Below are 18,485 nucleotides of genomic sequence, written 5' to 3' on the forward strand. Positions count from 1 at the left end.
CTCCCCAGAAGAAAAATCACACAAGACAACTCACAGAGTGTCCTGAGCACCCGCACTGCCTCCATCAAGGAAACACCAGGTTCTGCTGAAACCTCACACACGAGGCATCCACGCCTGACCAGGGGGCTGTGGCACCGGAGGGTGCCTCCACTGTGTCTAAGCAAAGGCCCCGGGGAACCGGGCCCGGGATTGAGGGAAGCCATGTGCTGGATCTTTAAACAGCCCATCCCACATGTGTGGGGTAAATTGGGTGGGGTGAGGGGGCCGGATGAATGTGCCATTAATGAGCCAAGTTCCACTGGGAATAATTCTCCCTTTGTGTCCCCAGCACCTCCCCAGCTGCTGCCTGTGCGGATCTCACTCCCCGAGCCTCAGAACATGTGTCTTTGCCTTCTGCCCCAGCTGGTGATGGAGTAGAAGCTTCCGCTCTCTCCTGCCAGGGTCTGGCCAAGGACTTAAGCAGGTATTGTACTAAACTTTCCCTCCACGGTTGCTGGAGCGGAGGGGCCTGGTGGTCTCTTCCCCCTAGGCCTTGGACTCAGCTGCCATCGGGGATGGCACCAGCAAAGTGTTGACAATCTGGATCTGTGATGCCATGAATTTGGGCTGTAGCCGATGTGGAGTTTACCCCTGCAGGCAGGTGTCTGTGTCACCATGGGGATGTCCTTCGTGAGTGAGTGTGTTATCAGGGGTCTCCAGAGAAACAGATCCAATAGGAGATATATATATACATACAGACAGAGAAACGTATGTTAAGGACTTGGCTCATGTGAATCTGGGGAACTGACAAGTCTAAAATCTTCAGGGGGCGGGGGTGGTAGGGGCAGCAGGCTGGAGAGCCAGGGAAGAGCCAAAGCTGTAGCTCAAGTCTGAAGGCCATCTGCTGGCAGAATCCCTCTTCCTTGGGGGACCTCAGTTCCCATTTACTGATTTATTGACTCATTTATTTCTATCAATGTGGACTTGGGGTTATCTATTTTATACTTTGGGTTGTAATAAAATAACACTTTATTCTTTTTTTTTGGCCCAAAGTATCTTAGCTTTGGCCATTGGGCCATTCATTCATTGGCTCCCAGGGCTTTATGTTGAGGGGGTCCAGCAGCCCTGAGGCAGGATAGAGATACAATCAGATGTGCATTTTTATTTATTTTTTTAATGTTTATTTATTTTTGAGAGGTAGAACATGAGCAGGAAAGGGGCAGAGAGAGAGGGAGACACAGAATCGGAAGCAGGCTCCAGGCTCCGAGCTGTCAGCACAGAGCCTGACGCGGGGCTCGAACTCACAGACCGTGAGATCATGATCTGAGCTGAAATCGGACACTCAAACTGACTGAGCCACCCAGGCGCCCCAAATTTGCATTTTTAAAGGCTCTCTCTCTAGCTGCCTGGCAGGGCAGGACTGGGTTCTGCACTGACCAAGACTGTCCTGAGGCTCTGTGTCCTGCCCAGGGCCAAGACGAGACCAGGCGTGGCTGCGGTTAAAAACACCCTCCACTGCACCTGCAGACTTTGCTAAGTCCTCTCTCTCCCTGGCTGCTTTTAGCCACGGGGCTGTGGCCTAGATCCAGGGATCCAAATAAAACTTGTCTTTTCCCCTCTGGTGTGGGTCCCGGAGGTTCTCAACTTAAGTTTCAAAAACGCACAGATGAAAATTTCATTTTGCTGAAATGGAAGTTGTTTACGAGCCTGGGCCGGAGAGTCTGAGGTCCTCGTTGGTCTCATGGTTTGGAGATACATCGTGCATCTGTTCCCATTTGCAGCCAGGCTTCTCTTGCTGGAGCTGGCGTGCCTTCTTTGTGTTTTCGCCGTGCACACGCGTGGTGCAGTCTCTCCCCGCTCCCCCCACCTCTGTGGTTTTGTCTTTTCCTCTTTGGGCTTGGAGGGGAGTGGCGGGGCAGTGAGGCCTGGTGTCTTGACAAAGAAGGCCCGGGGCACATCTTATTACCGAACGGACAGATGTTCTGTTCTTGCAGGCATGCTGGGCGGCTTCCTGCTGCCTCGTCCTGCTTCTAATGGCTGCTGTGGAAATGATGACACAACCCCACGTTTCCAGCGCAAATGGCTTTTCTCTGGGAATTTTCACACCCCCTCCCTTCCCCCATCCCCGTTGGTAATCATTAGGGCACAAGCCTTTGGGAGAACAGATGTGACTTTGAGAGAGGCCACGGGGAGGAGAGAAAGCTCCGTGTGCAACCCTGCCTGAAGCAAAGGGCTTGTCCTGGGAGGGACGCTGTCCACTGCGGTGGCTGGGCTTCCGGCCTTCCCTTCGCCTCCGGCCCTGCCCTCTGCAGCCTCCACACTCAGCAGACCCCCTGACCCATAAGAGCATTCTAGACAGCATCCTATAGTGGTGAGCTCTAAGAGGCTGCAGCCAGGCAGAGAGTCAATGATAAAGAATTTCTAGCAATACAAGTCCAAAGCCCTCACTCATGCCAAGGCAGCTACAGCTGACCACGGGTTTTTGGAGCCTCTGGAGGCTTGTGGCAAAGAGCCTGGTATGTTGGTACCTGGGCCGGCGGGGGAAGAGGGGTGAACCTGAGTAAACAACATCCCTGTTCAGAACTGACTGACCTGCCTGTCGGCCTGCCGGGGACAGCTGTCCCGCAGGACTGGTAACTTGGAAGCCTGGCCAAGGGCTGCCTGGAAAGACCTGGAAGAAATGAGATTAAGAAGCAGCTTCCTGCAAGGAGGAAGTGATCCCATGCTGATGCAGGAGGCCCAGGGCATAACACCCCTGAGAAATGCCGCCCCAAACTGCAGCCTGGGATTGGGGAGGGGGGGCCAGGCAGGTGGCCTTGGGGAGATGTCCCCCGGGCCCTGCCTGCATCGGGCAGCCCCAGATTTCTCCACACTTCTCCCGGACTTGAGGGATTTTCCTGGCAGGAGCTGGACTGCGTGTCTCCCTCACCCCACCCGGGGTGGTACCCTCTTCCCCCAGGTTAGAGACGTGAACCCCTTCAAAAGCGTTCCACGCCCTCGCCCTCGGAGCCAGCACATGTGCGAGCTCCCAGCTCAGTGGTTAATTCTGCAGGTGGGGTCGGGACCATCCCCTGTGTTTTAAAGATGTCGGGTTGCTGAGGCTGAGGCTCTCTGGCAACAGGAGCTTCCCCGAGCGGACTCGGGTCTGACCCAGCTCGTTCCTTATTTACATATGCCACCTGTCATTACAGTCATTCTCCTGCCTGAAAGACCCACTTCTTCCAGGGCAGACCGGGCACGGGTATGCTGTAGAGCGTCACCCTCCTGGCGGGACCAGCACAGGCCATCCGAGTGGGGCTTCGGGCCGCTGGCCCGTCTCAGGAATGGGAACCGGGGTGGGGGCAGCTGGGCGGGCTTGTCGGGAAGCTGTACCCTGCTGGCTTCGGCCGAGGAGCACAGTGGAGGGAGGCCGCTCCCTCCCCAGGGGAGTAGGTAGAAGTTGGCCGCCTCCGTCTGGGCAGAGCAGGTGTGGAGGGGTGGGGCCGGAGACCCTAGCCCCATAGTTCTTTTTCCCTCTTCTGGAAAGGAGGGGTGGGCAGCCAGGCGGGGCTTCTCTGGGGGGCCCCGGAGGAAGTGCAGAGCATCAGCTTTGTGAGCCCAGCCGGACTGGAGTCCCGGGACCCCTAGGGCAGCCTGGAAGGGAGTCTGACCTGACGTGGGGTTCGGTGAGGAGCCAGTGAGGGCGTGGCCGGGGGTGCCCAGCGCAGCTCCCAGAAGGTGGAGGGTTTCAGGGCAGCGGGGTCTGGGAGCTCCCCCTCCATTCCTGGTAACCCCCTTGGTCCCATGTTATGTTGGCTGCCGTGTGCTAGTTTTCGAGTTTGGCTTTTCTTCCAAGCTAAGCGTATGCCTTGGAGCCTCCAGCCCCAGCTGGAGGTGGGAAGAGAGGGGTTGCCAGCAGCAGGCCGGTCATGGACTGCCTGAGGGGAGGTGGAGAAATAGACCCGAAATTCAAGACAGGGCCCCAGGGAGGTGGGGTGGAGGAAGGGCTTCTCACCAGCACAGGCCTGGCTCAGGGCCCTTCCCCGCCTAGCATGGCTCCTGCCAGTGTCAGTTAGTCAGCTTCTCTTATTCTTTAGCTCGTGAGATGCAGTCACAGGCCTGCTACAGCAGCTGCAGGAAGTGATGAGTGCTCTCAGTCTAAGTGGATCATATAGTGGGGTCTTCTGTTTTATTTATTCGCCATATGTCCATCCATCCGCCCGTCCATCCATCCTCCCGCTCGGTGTACACGTCCTGGGTTGATTCTGAGCCATATCCCGTGTGTGATGTGGTGCGGGGGGAGGAGCATAAAGCTGCAGAGACTTGCCTCTGGGCTGTTAATGAGCTGTGTGACCTTCGACAAGTTACTTGACCTCTCTGAGCCGTCGTTTGCCCATCTTTAAAACAACGAGGCTAGTAGTACCCACATCTTGGAGGTAATTGTGAGGAGAAAATGAGGTATGTGAAGAATGTAGCTCAGGGCTTGACAAATGGGAGGCATTTAATTAATGCGGGCTCTCCCCTGACATCCATCAGTGCTGGAAGTGCTGGGGGAGAGGAGACGACACAGCAGTGATCCAGCACATAAACTCTCCAACTGGCTGAGAACAGAGGAGCCAGAAGAGAGTCTCCTCTGCCTGGAGGAGTCGGGGAGGCTTCCAAGGGGGAGAGCTGTGATTTCATGGGTTTTCCAGGTGTTTGCTGAGGGTTAAGAAGGAAAAGGTACTTCAGGGAGGGGGAGCTCTGTGTACCGTAGCCTCGGGGGGGAGGTGGTGATGCCCAGCAGATTTAGGCAGCGGGTCAGGAGAGGCCTGGATGGACTGGAGGGGGCAACACAGGTGGTTGTGGGCCGAGTAGTGAGGTTAGCAGGAAGGGACGCAGGCATGGCGGGCGGTGGTCAGGTTTGGGGGTGAGCCTGTAGCCAGACTGAGGAGTCTGCTGGGACCCACAGTGTGAAAGAAAGATTGTTTCCCTGGTATTTTTTTTTTAATTTTTTAACGTTTATTAATTTTTGAGAGACAGAGTGCAAGCAGGGGAGGGGCAGTGAGAAAGAGAAAGAGAGACACACACAGAATCCGAAGCGGGCTCCAGGCTCTGAGCTGTCAGCCCAGAGCCTGACGTGGGGCCTGAACCCACGGACCGTGAGATCATGACCTGAGCTGAAGCTGGACACTCACCGACTGAGCCACCCAGGAGCCCCAGATTGTTTCCCCTTTAAAGCAGGGGAGAGTCAGGACTGAGTTTGAGGGTGGGGAAAATCTCTGATGGCCAAGGGGAACCTGGATGGTGAGAAGAGGCTGGAGGTCACGGGGCCAGTGGAGGTTGGTACTGTGGCCGAGGTGGGAGGTGATGGTGGACTGAACTAGGGCAGTGGCTGTGGGGCCTGAGAGGCTCTGAATCTGTCTTTGCGGCTTTCATTCCCCCCTTCCTTCCTCCTTCCCTCCCTCCTTCCCTCCCTTTCTTCCTTCTTTCTTTCCTCCCTCCCTCCCTCATGTTTGTTGAGCTTCTGTTCTATGCAGGCCTCACAAGCTGTTGCTGGGGATACAGTATTGACCCTGCAGACATGGGCCATACTTCTGAGGGGACTCTGCAGGGACAGCGATTCCTGGGCTGAGCTATGGTTCCAGGCAGGGGCTCCCAGGACCTTGGGCTTAGCACCGGCATTTCCTCCCTGTGCAGCCCAAGGCTGGGGCTCAGGAGGGCAGGGGTGTAACTCCCCATGCAGTTCCACCCAGCATGCAGTCCCAGCTTTTCATGTCCTGGCTACAAGGCAGAGGACGGCCGGCTCTTTGGGGATGCCTTCCCCACTTTGTGCCCCGAATAAGTGCCCCTTCTCCTGACTTTAAAATCCATCTCATTGAGCATCCTTGCCTTGTGGCTTTGCAAACCATAGGATCCTGTGACCTTTCTCAGGTTTAGAAAGATGGGGGCTTCCCTCCCTCCCCCTTTTTATTGTCCCCGTTTTAAAGATGGGAAAACTGAGGCCCAGTGAAGTCAGGACCTTGCCTGAGGTTACAAGCTCTGAGAGCAAAGTTGTGGTGGGAACCGTTTGGGTCGGGTGTCTCAGCAGACTCCTCCTCCAGGGAGCCTGCCCAGCTTCTAACTCCTCCTCCTGAATGAGGAGCTCTGGACTTGGTATCCCTGGATGCTGTGAGAGTCGGTGAGGCAGGGACACTGAGTGCTCCCCGGGACAGAATGACTTCTTGCTGTTCCGTGAAACAGCACAGCAGCAGCCGCAGCTGACGTGTATTGAGCGCTTGCTGTATGCCTGGCGTTGCTATACTAAGAACATTTTGTATGTTATTTCACTTACACCTTGCAATATCCACGTTGGTGGGAAGGTCCTATTGATTTTTACTGCACAAATGAGGAAACTGAGGATCAGAGGGGTTCAGTAACTTCTCTGAGTCAGTTTAAGGATTCAGGTAAATGAGAAATTTTCCCTATTATCCATTAATCTTTCTGAATTAGGTGAGTGAGGAAGTGAGTTTAATTCAAACCTCATTCCTGGGCACCCCACCCTCCCCTCCCCACCAAAATCACACACACGAAAAGCAAGACTTGTCGATGGGGGGATGGGGGGGGTGGAGCTGAGGTCGGGAAGCTGAGGGGCGTGGCTCTGGGCTTTGCATGTGACAGCAGTGGGAAGACCTAGGATCATTTCCGTGATTCTCCGTAAGCCCTGGCCTCAGTTGGAGAGAATTTCAGTTTTGGCTTCTCTCCTCTGTGCCCCTGATTACGGGTCTGTCCACCCGGATATCCACCCATCCCTGTGTCCGCATAGTGGCCAAGAGCCTCCCATGTGCCCAGCTATGGGCTAAGCACTGGGCATTCCGTGGGGCATATGGGAGTTGTGGCTTCAGCCCTCCAGGAGCCCACCTTGCCCAAACTTGTTTCCTAAGGAGAAACCGGATGCCAAGGACGCTGGGGGGCAGGGGGGGGTTGCTACCCTGGGGTGAAGGGGTGAGAGCAGGCCCCTCTGGTCAGCTGCTGACCTCCCAGAAACAAAGGAGCCACGCCGTGTTGGAGAGCAGAGGCATGTTCCCAGGCTGGGCAGTCGCTGCACCGTGGAAATGCTCATGCGACGGAAAAACCCTTCATCTCTTTCTGGATTAATAACTTCAAGAGATGCAAAACCATGTAAATATAGCGGGCGCTTATTCTGCGTCAAAACTGGGTACGTACCCGGCCTCTGAAAGCTGGCTAGGAAACCCGGTGGTACCTCTCACAAGTCAGCGGATGAGGCAGGAATTGGGTCGGTCTGTTGTTAGGGAAAGATTGTCTTCACGTGGACAAATCAGTTCCTGAAAATCTGAGTATGTCGGGAAAATAATCCCTTATCTTCAGACACAGTTACAGGCTAATTGCATCCAGCGACGACTAGACAGGGTGTGGATGGAATTACACAGACAGGCCCGCTGGGAAGGTTATGAAAAGAGGGAATTATTTTTAGGGCTTGGTAACGCACACACGTGCATGCACACACACACGTCTGTGCACACTCACGCACACACACACACACACACAGCGCACAGCACACGCCTCAGACGCTATGCTAATTATGCTATCAGTAGGTGCTCACGATGCTATTTCTGGCCCAGCCGTTCTGGATTCTGTTCTGTCACGGAGCCTTGAGTCAGCAGTTCTGGTCCTCGGCGCCTGGCTTTGGCTGCACCGCTCACAATGAGGGCAGCCCCATGGCAGGCTCCGTGTCACTGCTCCTCAGGCACGGAGAGTCGCGCCCCCTCAGACCAGCCGCCCTGTGCCCTGCCTGGCGAGGGGAGCTGCTGCTGGGGAGCCACGAGGACCCACTCTCTGCTCACAGTGAGAGAAGAAGCGAGACACTTGGAGCTTCTGGCTGCACCTGTTTGTGTTTTCATCTTGGGAGCATTTCCACCCCGACCGGCCGCTTTGGACCCCTCTCCTGCTGCAGGTGGTGGGGCCTGAAGTTCGCAACCTCTTTCACCAGTCTGGCTTCAGAAACCAGCCTGCTGCTGATTTGGGCAGCTGGGAGATCCCCGCTCTGCTTGCAACTGAATGTTTTTCTTCAAAGGCCTCTCTTCCCTGGTACCAAGTAACCTCTAAAACCTTAAGCTTAAGCTCTAGAGGAACTCAGTGGATTAACACATCAACATTCAAACCAAGCACAGTATTTAATCTCTCTTAACAGGCACTGAAAAGTGCTTATGGAATTTTCTGTTCTTGGAACGATTTCCCCGAGAAGGAGGAGGGGTAACACTGGTGATGTTCTTGATCTGGAGCAGAGGCAGTCACCTCTGGCCCAGGCAAGTCCACCGTTTCTCTCTTCCCGGGTCTGAGCGCAACTTGACGTGGTGTCTAAGGGCGGGCTTGTACTTTGGAGGTCAGAGTTTTATTTGGCCCGATGGCCACCTTGGGCCACCCTGTGTGTTTTTGCCTGTGATCTTAAACCTAGCGTATACCGGCAGTTATAGGAACAACCTGGATTATCTAAAGACAACTGTTACCTGAGAAAGGCCACATAAAATGTATCCGCTTAAGTCAAAGTTGTATGGGAATAGCGGGGAAAAGGTTTAATTGCGACTTTACCTTGAAAAAAAAAAAAACACATGAAAAATTACGAAAATGGCTTATTTTATATTTAACAAGATGTAGGCTTTCATTTTTTTTTTTTTAAGATGTAGGCTTTCATGATAGCCATATGTTAATATTTAGAATGAACAAAGAGTTCTGCCCCTATTATTCTGACAGGTTTTCGGGGCTGTGTTCTCACCTCACATTTGACTCTCGCTGCTGAAGCCGAGACCCTTCTCTGTAAATACGCAGGGGCTTAAACAGTTTTCTGAAGGGCTCCTCTCAGCTCCTTGATCTTGACATTGCCTCTCTGAAGCCGCCTTCTTCACCTTCCTGAGTGTCTCTTCTTCAGTCATTCACAGAATGCCGTTTGTCACGGCTTCGGGTGGCTTTTGAGCACTTCCGCGGAATCGGGTTCAGTGACTTCACGGTGTCCTGCATGTTTTGCTAAATTCACGGCTTCCTCTGCACTTGGTGGCATCGTGCTCGCACCGACAGTCACTGAGAGACGAGCCACACAGGCTCCCTTCCCTCTTTGAGGGGGGATCGAGGCTCCAAGGCGTTGTTTCGTTGGCGGAACACCCTCGTAACGCTGACCTTTGCTTCCTCTTCTAGAACCGTGTTACCGTGACAACATGGATGGTGGGGACCCTCTCCGAGGGATGGGGCAACTTGAAACATATCCTCTGCGAACCTCTTCGCTTTCTGATTTTCCCGATTGCTGGGGGGAAGCCGAGTAGCTGCTGCTTTGCTCGTGGAAGCAGGCTTTGAAATTGGAGGGGTGTTGTTGAAGGCGTGGGCCACCATATTCGTGGGCTCTTGGCAGAGGACCCACAGGAAAGAATATGTTGAGAGTGTCAGTCATAGAAACACCTGCTCATCCGCGGAGTGACTTTTGTTTTTTTAAACTTACTGGGTGTTGTGAATTATGTAATGATCGCGATCATTTCCCTTTTTGCTTTGGCTGTTGGGAGACTGCAACTTATTCCAACAAGGGCTTCTGGAATAACCTTACCCCCTCTGGCTTTTCTATACCTTTTCTACCTGAGTTTCTTCTTCCTCCCTCCTTTCCTTTTCTTTCTTTCTTGAGTGGGGGGGAGCAGGGGAGGGGCAGAGAGAGAAGGAGAGAGAATCCCAAGCAGGTCTTGCACTGCCAGCACGGAGTACTATGTGGGGCTCAAACCCACGAACTGTGAGATCATGACCTGAGCTGAAACCAAGAGTTGGACGCTTAACCAGCTGAGCCACCCAGGTGCCCCTCTTTTTTGCTCCCTTGAATTGGAAGCTTAAATCCTTTTTGAAATTAGGTAGAACGGGCACCAGGGTGGCTTGGTCGGTTAAGCATCTGACTCTTGATTTCAACTCAGGTCACGATCGCATGGTTTGTGAGTTTGAGTTCTGCATCCTGCTGGCTCTGTGCTAACAGTGCTGAGCCTGCTCGGGATCTTCTCTCTCTCCCTCTCTGTTCCCCCCTGCTTGTGTTCTCTCTCTCTTTCAAAATAAATAAACTTAGGGGCGCCTGGGTGGCTCAGTCGGTTAAACGGCCGACTTCGGCTCAGGTCATGATCTCGCGGTCTGTGAGTTTGAGTCCCCCGTCAGGCTCTGTGCTGACAGCTCAGAGCCTGGAGCCTGTTTCAGATTCTGTGTCTCCCTCTCTCTGACCCTCCCCCGTTCATGCTCTGTCTCTCTCTGTCTCAAAAATAAACATTAAAAAAAAAAATTAAAAATAAATAAATAAATAAATAAATAAATAAACTTAAAAAAATTGTTTTTAAATTATGTAGGGTATATTTTCCAGAAAGTTTATCTCAGGAGCATCTCCTACAACTTCCATCTCAAAAGAGCTGAATGGATTTGGTAAAGGAAGAAAGGTGTTTGAGGCTCTTATTTCGTCGTCTTGGATGTGCATTGTTTGCCACTAATTCCTTTCTCATGTGATGAGACTTCTTGGCACTAAAGTTTTTCATAGCCCCCGAGGTTTCCCCCATCAGCCTGCCTGCCTTCTTGTAGGAATCAAAGATTAAAATTGCAACCTGCATTCTTCATTTAGAAACAAAAGTGAGTCCCCTCTCTCTTGACCGATTTCTAGCTCATTTTGGGTTGCCTCTTTGGGCATAACAGTAAAACCCACAGCCTCCATTTTCTGTCGTGACAGAATTGAAAGAATGTTCCCCATGAAGAGTAGTCTTTGGAACTTCTTTGTTTGAAAGGAACTCTGGAAGGTCTCATGCGGATATGGTGAAGATGGTGAGGAAGACATATAGTAGAGCAGCCCTTTCCAAGAAGAACGCGAGAGAACTTTCTGGAAGGGATGGGATTTTTACCTGAGCTTGCGCTTCAGCCCAAGAAAACCACTCAGGCTCCCGAGGGTGAGCATGTGGGGTTGAATGTTGGAGTCTAGAAGATTGATAGAACCCATCAGTCTTCTCCCCCTTCGCTATTCATCAAACGATTGAAGACGTTTGCCAGGACCTTTGCCCATGCCCTCTGAGGTGTCACGCCGCATGTGTTTATGGAGCCCTGGCTGTACGTAGGGCACACCGTGTGGCTGGAGAGCAGAGTGCAGGTGCAGATACACGGATAAAGTGGGATGGGACAAGGAGGCACCAAGGCTCCCACCTGCCAGTGGTCGAGAGAAGTCTGAAGGCCGGCTGGGACTGACCCTTCCAGGAGCTGGCCCAGGGCTGCGGCTTGATACCTGGGAGGCATTGAGAGAGCTGGGGAAGGTGGGGAGGCCGCCTGCTCGGCAGCGAGGTCACAGGGAGGACCCTGGCCCTGCTCAAGTACAGGGTGGAGCGTGTCACAGGATCAAGGCCAGGATATGGAATTGGGACTTCTTCCTGAAGGCAGTGGTCAGCTTTTAGAGCAAGGTCGTGTGACCTCCAAGCTGTGTCTCCCACGCCCGGGGACGAGGATCCCGGATCTGTCGGAGCTGGTGGGGAATGTGCCAGCAGGGTGCCATTCGTGCCCGCACCTGGTCCTGTTTGCTGGCCGGATCTGCTGGTCTCGGGCTCACGTTCGTGTGTGGTCGCTGAACTTGGGCCACACGCAAGGGCTGAAATGGAACAGCTCCCAGCAACTGGAACCTTAGGGAGACGTCAGCGAGCACAGAGTGGTGTGACGTGGGTTGGACTTTGGGGGCCTCAGACGGAGGAGCAAGACGCAAGCAGGCGGTGGTAGTACGGTCAGAGCCGGCTCCCTAAAGAGAAGGTTCACGCGGTTTTGGGCAGCGGCCCGCAGCCCCCACCACGGTGTACTTGATGGCGGTGAAGGCCAGCAACTTGAAGAAACAGGACCTGGGCCTTCTCCATCTGTGTTTACATTCTTAGCGTTCCCCAGATGGAATTTTCTGTGATCTGACCTACTTTTCTTTAGCATGTGTGCTTGGGCTAATTAGCAGCGCAGGGGTCCATCGGTCCTGTTTGGAGAGCATGGCTGCTATGGCAACTGGAGACATCTCCGCGGCCGCAGGCGAAGGGAGAGCGGCCCAAGTTTGTTTCTCTTGCAGTCTCAGAGGTGTTTCAACTTGCTCCCCCACCTTGACTGTGGCCCAGTGGGATTTAAAAGTCTCTAGCACATAGTTTATCTCAGGTACAGAGATTTGGCAGGTCGGCCGATCTTTCTGGTATGTGTCAGTAAGTAACTTGAGGACAGGCTTGTCCTACTCAACGTTTATAGGCCAGGTACATGGCAAGGGTGTTAATATGTGTTGAATTGCTAATTGTTTTAGAAATCATGGGTGCATCCCTCGATTTATCCAGGTTTCGAGGGTGTCTTGGGGACATGAGTAGGAGGGTCGGCAGTGGGGCCGGTCGAAGGGGACTTAGCTTGCCAGCAGGGTCCCGGAATATGTGTGCGGTGATCCAGAGGGCCCAAGAGGGGCTGAGTTCACGGTTTCATTGCAGCCACTGCTAGAAGCTTCAGGGATCACTGGTTTGCTGTAGAGGGGACACGCTGTGCCTGGGGCAGGGAAAAGTCTGGAGAACCAGCTGGGAATGAAGAGATGGGAAGGAAGGCAGCACCTCCAGAAGAAAGATCAGGAGTAAGCAGAGGGGAACCGTGCATGGCGTCTGTAGGCTCAGCTGCAGACAATAGCGTGGCCGGGTGGGTGCTCACTGCAGGTGTGGATGGCTGAGGGAGTGAGTGCTTGGAGTGCTAACCGCTGGCATTTTAGTAATTTCAGATGGAATCTGTGCTTTCTCGCTGTGCGAACCCACGATTTAACCTTTGCGGAACGATTTGGGGTGGGACGGGGTGAGGGAGGGAGGGGGGTGAGGCAGGAGTGGGGTGTAGGGGGTGGTGTCTGTGTTATATGCAGTTCTCGTGATAAACCATGACCCGGGGCTGGGTCTACAGAGCATTGACGCTGGGTCGGATGATGGCTCTGGACTGCTGTTGTTTTGAGTTTCCTTGGTCTGGCTTGAATGGTTTGTCTATCTTTTCGCTTTTTTCTTTTAAGTTTATTTATTTTTGAGAGAGAGAGAGAGAGAGCAGGAGGGCAGAGAGAGAGGGAGAGAGAGAGAGGTAGAGAGGGGAGCGTGAGCGCCTGAACAGCAGCAGGCCCTTGCGGCCCTTGTCCTCTGGAGTCGCTGTCCCTCCCCTGCTTTTTTTAGTTTGATGTTTTCTGTCTGCTGAATTGCTAGGTAACCAAATTTGTTTTAATCATGTGCCAGCTGATCATCAAGAGGCCCTAAACGAAGATGTCAGAAGTTCTTCTGTAAGCACACAACACAAGACTCGTGACGTTTGGACTTCCGTGGCATCCACCTCACCAGTGCCCACATCGTATTTGTTTTTCCCCGCGTTCTTGGTGGCGTTTTTGGCATCACTAAGTCGGTGGCGGCCTGCTAAGTGAAGTGTCACTGTGTCATGACATTTGAGTTGTTGGGATTCCACATAAGAGGATCTCATTTTATCGCCTCCTTATTTCCTTAAGGGCACTCTAGTTTAGGGGAAGATGCTTCTCATCAAGAAGGAAAGAAAGTTAACACTGCCCGGCACCAGTCAGGGGCCTGGTCCTGGGACCCTATATATATATACACACACATACATAAAATTTTCCTTAATTTCCCAATACCTTGCAAAGTCCACACTTTCCCTCTTCTGCCAGCTGAGGAAGCAGGGCTCAGGATGGTTAAGGGGTTGGCTGCAGCCTATACCGCAAATGAAGAAGATGCCAGGCTTTGAATTCTGGTCTCATTTCAAAGGCCTCTCCTGTTATTGTGGGAAACCCTCACCTGCTGAGGGTGAGGACCTTTGGATGGTTCTCTGCTTTCTCGCGTCGTGAACCAAAAAGCTGATGAGTTCTGATGGTGGTTCTTCATTTTTGTTTTTTTGGTTTTTTTTTTTTTTAATTTTTTTTTAACGTTTATTTATTTTTGAGACAGAGAGAGACAGAGCATGAACGGGGGAGGGTCAGAGAGAGGGAGACACAGAATCTGAAACAGGCTCCAGGCTCTGAGCTGTCAGGACAGAGCCCGACGCGGGGCTTGAACTCACGGACCGCGAGATCATGACCTGGGCCGAAGTCAGCCGCTTCACCGACTGAGCCACCCAGGCGCCCCTGGTTCTTCATTTTTGTAGCGCTGAGTTTGGCTAAAGCCCATACCCTTGGTGCCCAGGGAAGGGGTCGCTTTCCTCAAAATCTTGTCTAGGTTAGCGCTTATGAAATTTTTCAGCTCCAAGCAGTAAGGTTGCTTGGACTCCCAAGTGTACATGGGGCCCAAGAGATCTGCTTTCTGGCGGGAAACAAACCCTCAGGGTACCGGAGGCGAACAAATTGCGGGATCTTTGCCCCTCGATGACACCCTGCGCCGACAGTGAGTGACGGTTGCCCAGGACGTCCTTTCCAGAGCAAGCCTCATCGGGCCACCCAGACAGTTACCCTGCCTGCGAGATTGACATTAGCTGCCTTCATCGAAACGCAAAAGTAAACCTCCTCCGGGTTTCCTGCAAATTTCATGTTGTTCTGGGAAACAGTTTTGATTCTCTGGCGTTTTGTTTGACAATAATCTTAAGCAGGCACAGGAGAAAGCCAGTCGGCCACGAAGTCTAGAACTATCCTGACGTTGTGAGCGGCAACCTCAAAAGTCCCTGGCCAAACATCCTTGCCACAGCTTCAGAAAACACTCAGGGTATTGGAGGAAATTTCTAAATGCTTTGAGCAGTTCTGTGTTCGTTTTATTTTTCTTTTGGCCACAGTTTAGATGCATTTTAAGCTTACTGTGCCATGGGGTGAAGACATGCCGGGAAAGTGTAGAAGGGTTTTCAGCTTATCATCAGGGGCTCGCTTTAATTCGGTTGCCAGCCTGTGTTTGGAGCGCACAGTGCAGTTGCATTGAAAGTAGAGCCGGGGCAAATGGTCAGGCTCCCAGGAGTGCCCCAAACTTTCGAACCTGTGAGAGATGGAACCCTTCTCTAGTAGCTTTTGGTGAGAAGGTCCCGGAGCCCAAGCCTTGAGCCTTTCTGAGCTAGCTGGAGCCAGGCGGGGGACCTGGCAAGCTGGGCATTGTTGCCCTAGCCAGGGCGGGGGGCCGCGGTGATGGGGTGTGTTTGGAATCACAGAGTTGGGCCCTTTGGTTGTAGGTCACAGCAGGCTGGCTTTTCCCTGGTCACCCTGTGGCTTTCAGGGCTTGACACGGGCCTGTCAGCTTGCCTGGCCTCTGGTTAGGGGGAGCACCTGCTCAGGGCTTCTCCGTGGAGAGCTCACCTGGTGGCCAAAGGTGGGGTTGCAGACCTTGTGGCAGGCCGTGGGCTTCTTTCTCTCCACCTTGCCCACCCCCTACCAATTGTGTGAGCGAATCGGAGGCCGGACCGGGTTGGCTGTGAGCAGGGAGCCAGGCCCTGGGATCTCCCTGGTACAAGCCTCATCGGGCTCCGGGCCTGGCCACCGGCCTGAAGGAGGCAGAAGGGGACAGTTGGAAAACCGCACACATCTTGCACATTTCCCGCCGCAGCCTGTTTACCTGCCCTCTCTCCCTCCATACACACACTGGTGCGAGGAAAGTCTATTCCCCTCCTTTTGGAGGGATGAGCCAGCCGGGGGGGGGGGGGGCGGTGGAGAATACCCCTACTTCTCCCTGCGGTCAGCTCGGCGGAGACCACCACGCCCCTCCCTCCTTGGGGCCCCGGGCTCCCCAGCCCGCAGTGTATTTGCATTTCAAAGCCACACAATGCGGTCGGTCGGGGCGAGGCAGGGGAGGCTGGGGGAGGCGGCGCGCACGCAGAGGGAGGGTCTTCGCGCTCCCTCCCCCGGCCCCGTTTCCGGAGCCTGCGCCGGAGCTTTGTGAAGATGCAGGCGTCGGGGCCGCTCGGCGATGATGACATCACCGTGTCACACACCGAAGCCGGGCTGCCGGGGGGTTTAGGAGCAGCTCCACTCGGACCACACCGGCGCTCACGCTCACACTCGCGCGCCCCGGGCAGAGCCGCGCGCGCTGGCCACACTCGCGCACACTCTTAGGCGCGCGCCGGCCACACTCGCGCGCACACTTCCGCGGCGCTCGCTCCCCGGGCTCCGGCTTCGGCCCTAAGCCGCAGCTCCCCGCCGCCGCCGCCGCCACCGCCACGGATGCCAGCAGCTGCTCCCATCTGCAGTGCAGCAGCCCCGGCCGCCGGCCGGTCCGTCCCGGCTCCCGGCTGGAGGAATCGCGCCAGGACGCTGGCCCCGCTCGCGGCTAGTCTGCTCGCCAGGGCGCAGCGAGGATGGGAGGGTCGCAGTCCCTGCAGCCAGTCCCAACCAGCGACCCGAACCTGGAGGCTTCCGAGGCAATGTAAGTGCTCCGCGGGGCCGCCCGGAGGGCCCCCCCCCCCCTACCCCGGGAGGAGGAGAGGCTGCCTGGGCTTTGTTAGTGTCGCCTCTCCAGATGCCCGTGCAGCCTGGAGCCCTGGCTGGCCCAGGGTTCTCGGCAGCCTTACATGGCTTTGCCTGGTGGCTGCTCCTTTTAGCATTTAGTCCTCCCTCTGGAATGAGCGTCTGGCAGCCCTAGGACTGCCCCCGCCTGCCCCCCACCCGGCAGAAATGACCCTCTGGCATTCGATTTCAGTTGTTCAGCGGCCCAGTGCATGTTCCGGGGCTCCTGCCATGAGCATCTTAACTCTGCACCCCCAGCACAGTGGTATTTCCTGCAACGGAACAGCCGGGCATCAACAAGGGCCTCTTGGGAAGAACCCTTGAGTGTGGCAGCTTGGTGCCCATGGAGACAGACCAGTTTAGGGGCAGCCAGTCGCCTGGCCAGGCAGATGGTGTGGATCATGGCGTGTAGACGTTCAGTCCTGTTAGCTTAAGCATCCGTATACTCACTCTGGTGAGCATTGTGGAGGACAAGGCTGCTTGCTATTATTAGTCAAGCCAGAGCAAGTCTTGTCATTGGTCCATTGGTCAAGGCAGGGTTTGACTGCATTGATTCAGGAATCCAATCTTTTCTCCAAACCACAGAGCTGATGTGCTCAGAAGAGGCCTTTATCCTGGAATCCTTAGTATTGCCATTTCTGTATGGTCGTATCCATTTCCTTCCCAGGCATGTCTGGAGGATGGGGCTTATTGGGTAGATCTGGCTGCCGGGCACATTTCAGCAGGTCAGGCCGGCATCCAAGGTGGGCCTCCACATCCCAGGCTTACCCGCTCTACTTTCCCGAAAAGAAGAATGTGTTTCAGAAAAGAGTATTTTCTGGGCATCTGGGGGTGGGGCGGTAGGTAAAGTGATTGCTTCCTGAGAGCCACTGATGTGTAGATTAAAAGATTAGCAGGGATTGGTCTGGATGTTGTAGTAGGGACAGGGTGCCATGTGGGGCTTCCTCACTGGTCCCCACGCCTGGGCTTCAATGAGGAGCTAGCTCAGCGCGGTGATGTAATGCTAGGCTGAGCCTCATGGTTTTCTAAGGCCCCGTCTCTTTAGCAGTGAACCATACTTAGGAGCAGGTGTGCACTGATCATTTGTCTTCCTCCTTGTAGCTTGGGAAAGCGTCATCTTACAACGGGAGGCACCTCAAGCTGGAGACTTTTTTTTTTTTTTTTAATGCTGTGAGCCTTGTACTACGCCTATCCTGTTTTTTGTCCCTGTGTCGTATTGTTAGACGCTTGGAAATACGTATCACCAGAAAAGACTGCAGCCTAGGCAGGAGAGAACAACTTCAACCTATTTTTTAAAAGTCTGTAACTGGCAATCAGTTCATCAGTGCTAATCACTAACTAATTGGTATCAGGACTCACGCCTGTCAAAGAGCGGAAGAGGCTTGGAAAAGACAATGTGACCGCATGCTTGGGAAAATCTGCGCCTCAGCCATTGGAAATTCAGCTCACCGGTCCCCAACATCCCCGCCCTCTTTCCCCGTTGAGTTAATAAATGACCAGTATTCTGTTGGCTGAGGGCTGAGTTTGGGGCGGTTCAATTAGGCAGAAGCTGCCTTTTGGATAAGGCCCCTACAGGTTGGTTCTGCCCTGTGGGGATAGTGGCGTTTGGGTAAAACTCCAGGCTGATCGGCCACATTGTGCTGAAGTCTGCTTATCAATATTGCATGGTTGAGTTCGTTCCTGTGGGCCAGCCTGAGGCATCTCTCCCCGGAACTGCTACTTCTGCAATCTCTAAATGGAGATCTTGAGGATGGCACGGATGCTCATTCACAGATCCCACCCTCCACCCCCTACTCTTTTTTTGTTTTTAAAAATGAAGAGAGGGGACATAGTTGGGGCTGGTACCATTCCCAACAGTTATTTTTCTCTAAAACCCCATCTCTGCTGTCTGAATAACGAGGGGCTATTTTGCTACTGCCGAGTTGCTCGTTTCCAGTCTAGAGGTTTTAAGAGGTGTGTTAAGGGAGCGCCCCTCTTCCGTACAGGCACAAGCCTTGCACGATGGTGTGTATTTCCCTGCGCCTCAAAACGCACGCACAAGACGGTGCGACACATGGTCCGTGGCGAAGAAGCTGCTGCTGCTGCTGTCGGGGTTGCTGGGGTGGAGGTGAACTTGGGGTGG

General features: G+C 54.0%; 1 protein-coding gene across 14 annotated transcripts in view; it reads left to right on the forward strand.

Moving 5' to 3' along the window:
* The window catches only part of TACC2 (transforming acidic coiled-coil containing protein 2), a 212,716-nt gene that overhangs the window by 114,792 nt on the left and 79,439 nt on the right, over positions 1 to 18,485 (forward strand). For 10 of the 14 annotated variants that reach the window (XM_019813929.2, XM_019813936.2, XM_019813930.2 and 7 more), the window contains one exon: positions 329 to 463. The exons of 1 other annotated variant lie outside the window; for it this stretch is intronic. In XM_019813929.2, coding sequence (XP_019669488.2) covers positions 329 to 463 — 135 coding nt within the window. Of the gene's footprint in view, positions 1 to 328; positions 464 to 15,725; positions 16,284 to 18,485 lie in introns of those variants that run through there. 3 more of the 14 variants (XM_045040774.1, XM_019813940.3, XM_019813941.3) reach the window with 3 other exon arrangements.

The sequence above is a fragment of the Felis catus genome, chromosome D2 (assembly GCF_018350175.1).
Source record: "Felis catus isolate Fca126 chromosome D2, F.catus_Fca126_mat1.0, whole genome shotgun sequence".
Classification (NCBI taxonomy): Eukaryota; Metazoa; Chordata; class Mammalia; order Carnivora; family Felidae; genus Felis; species Felis catus.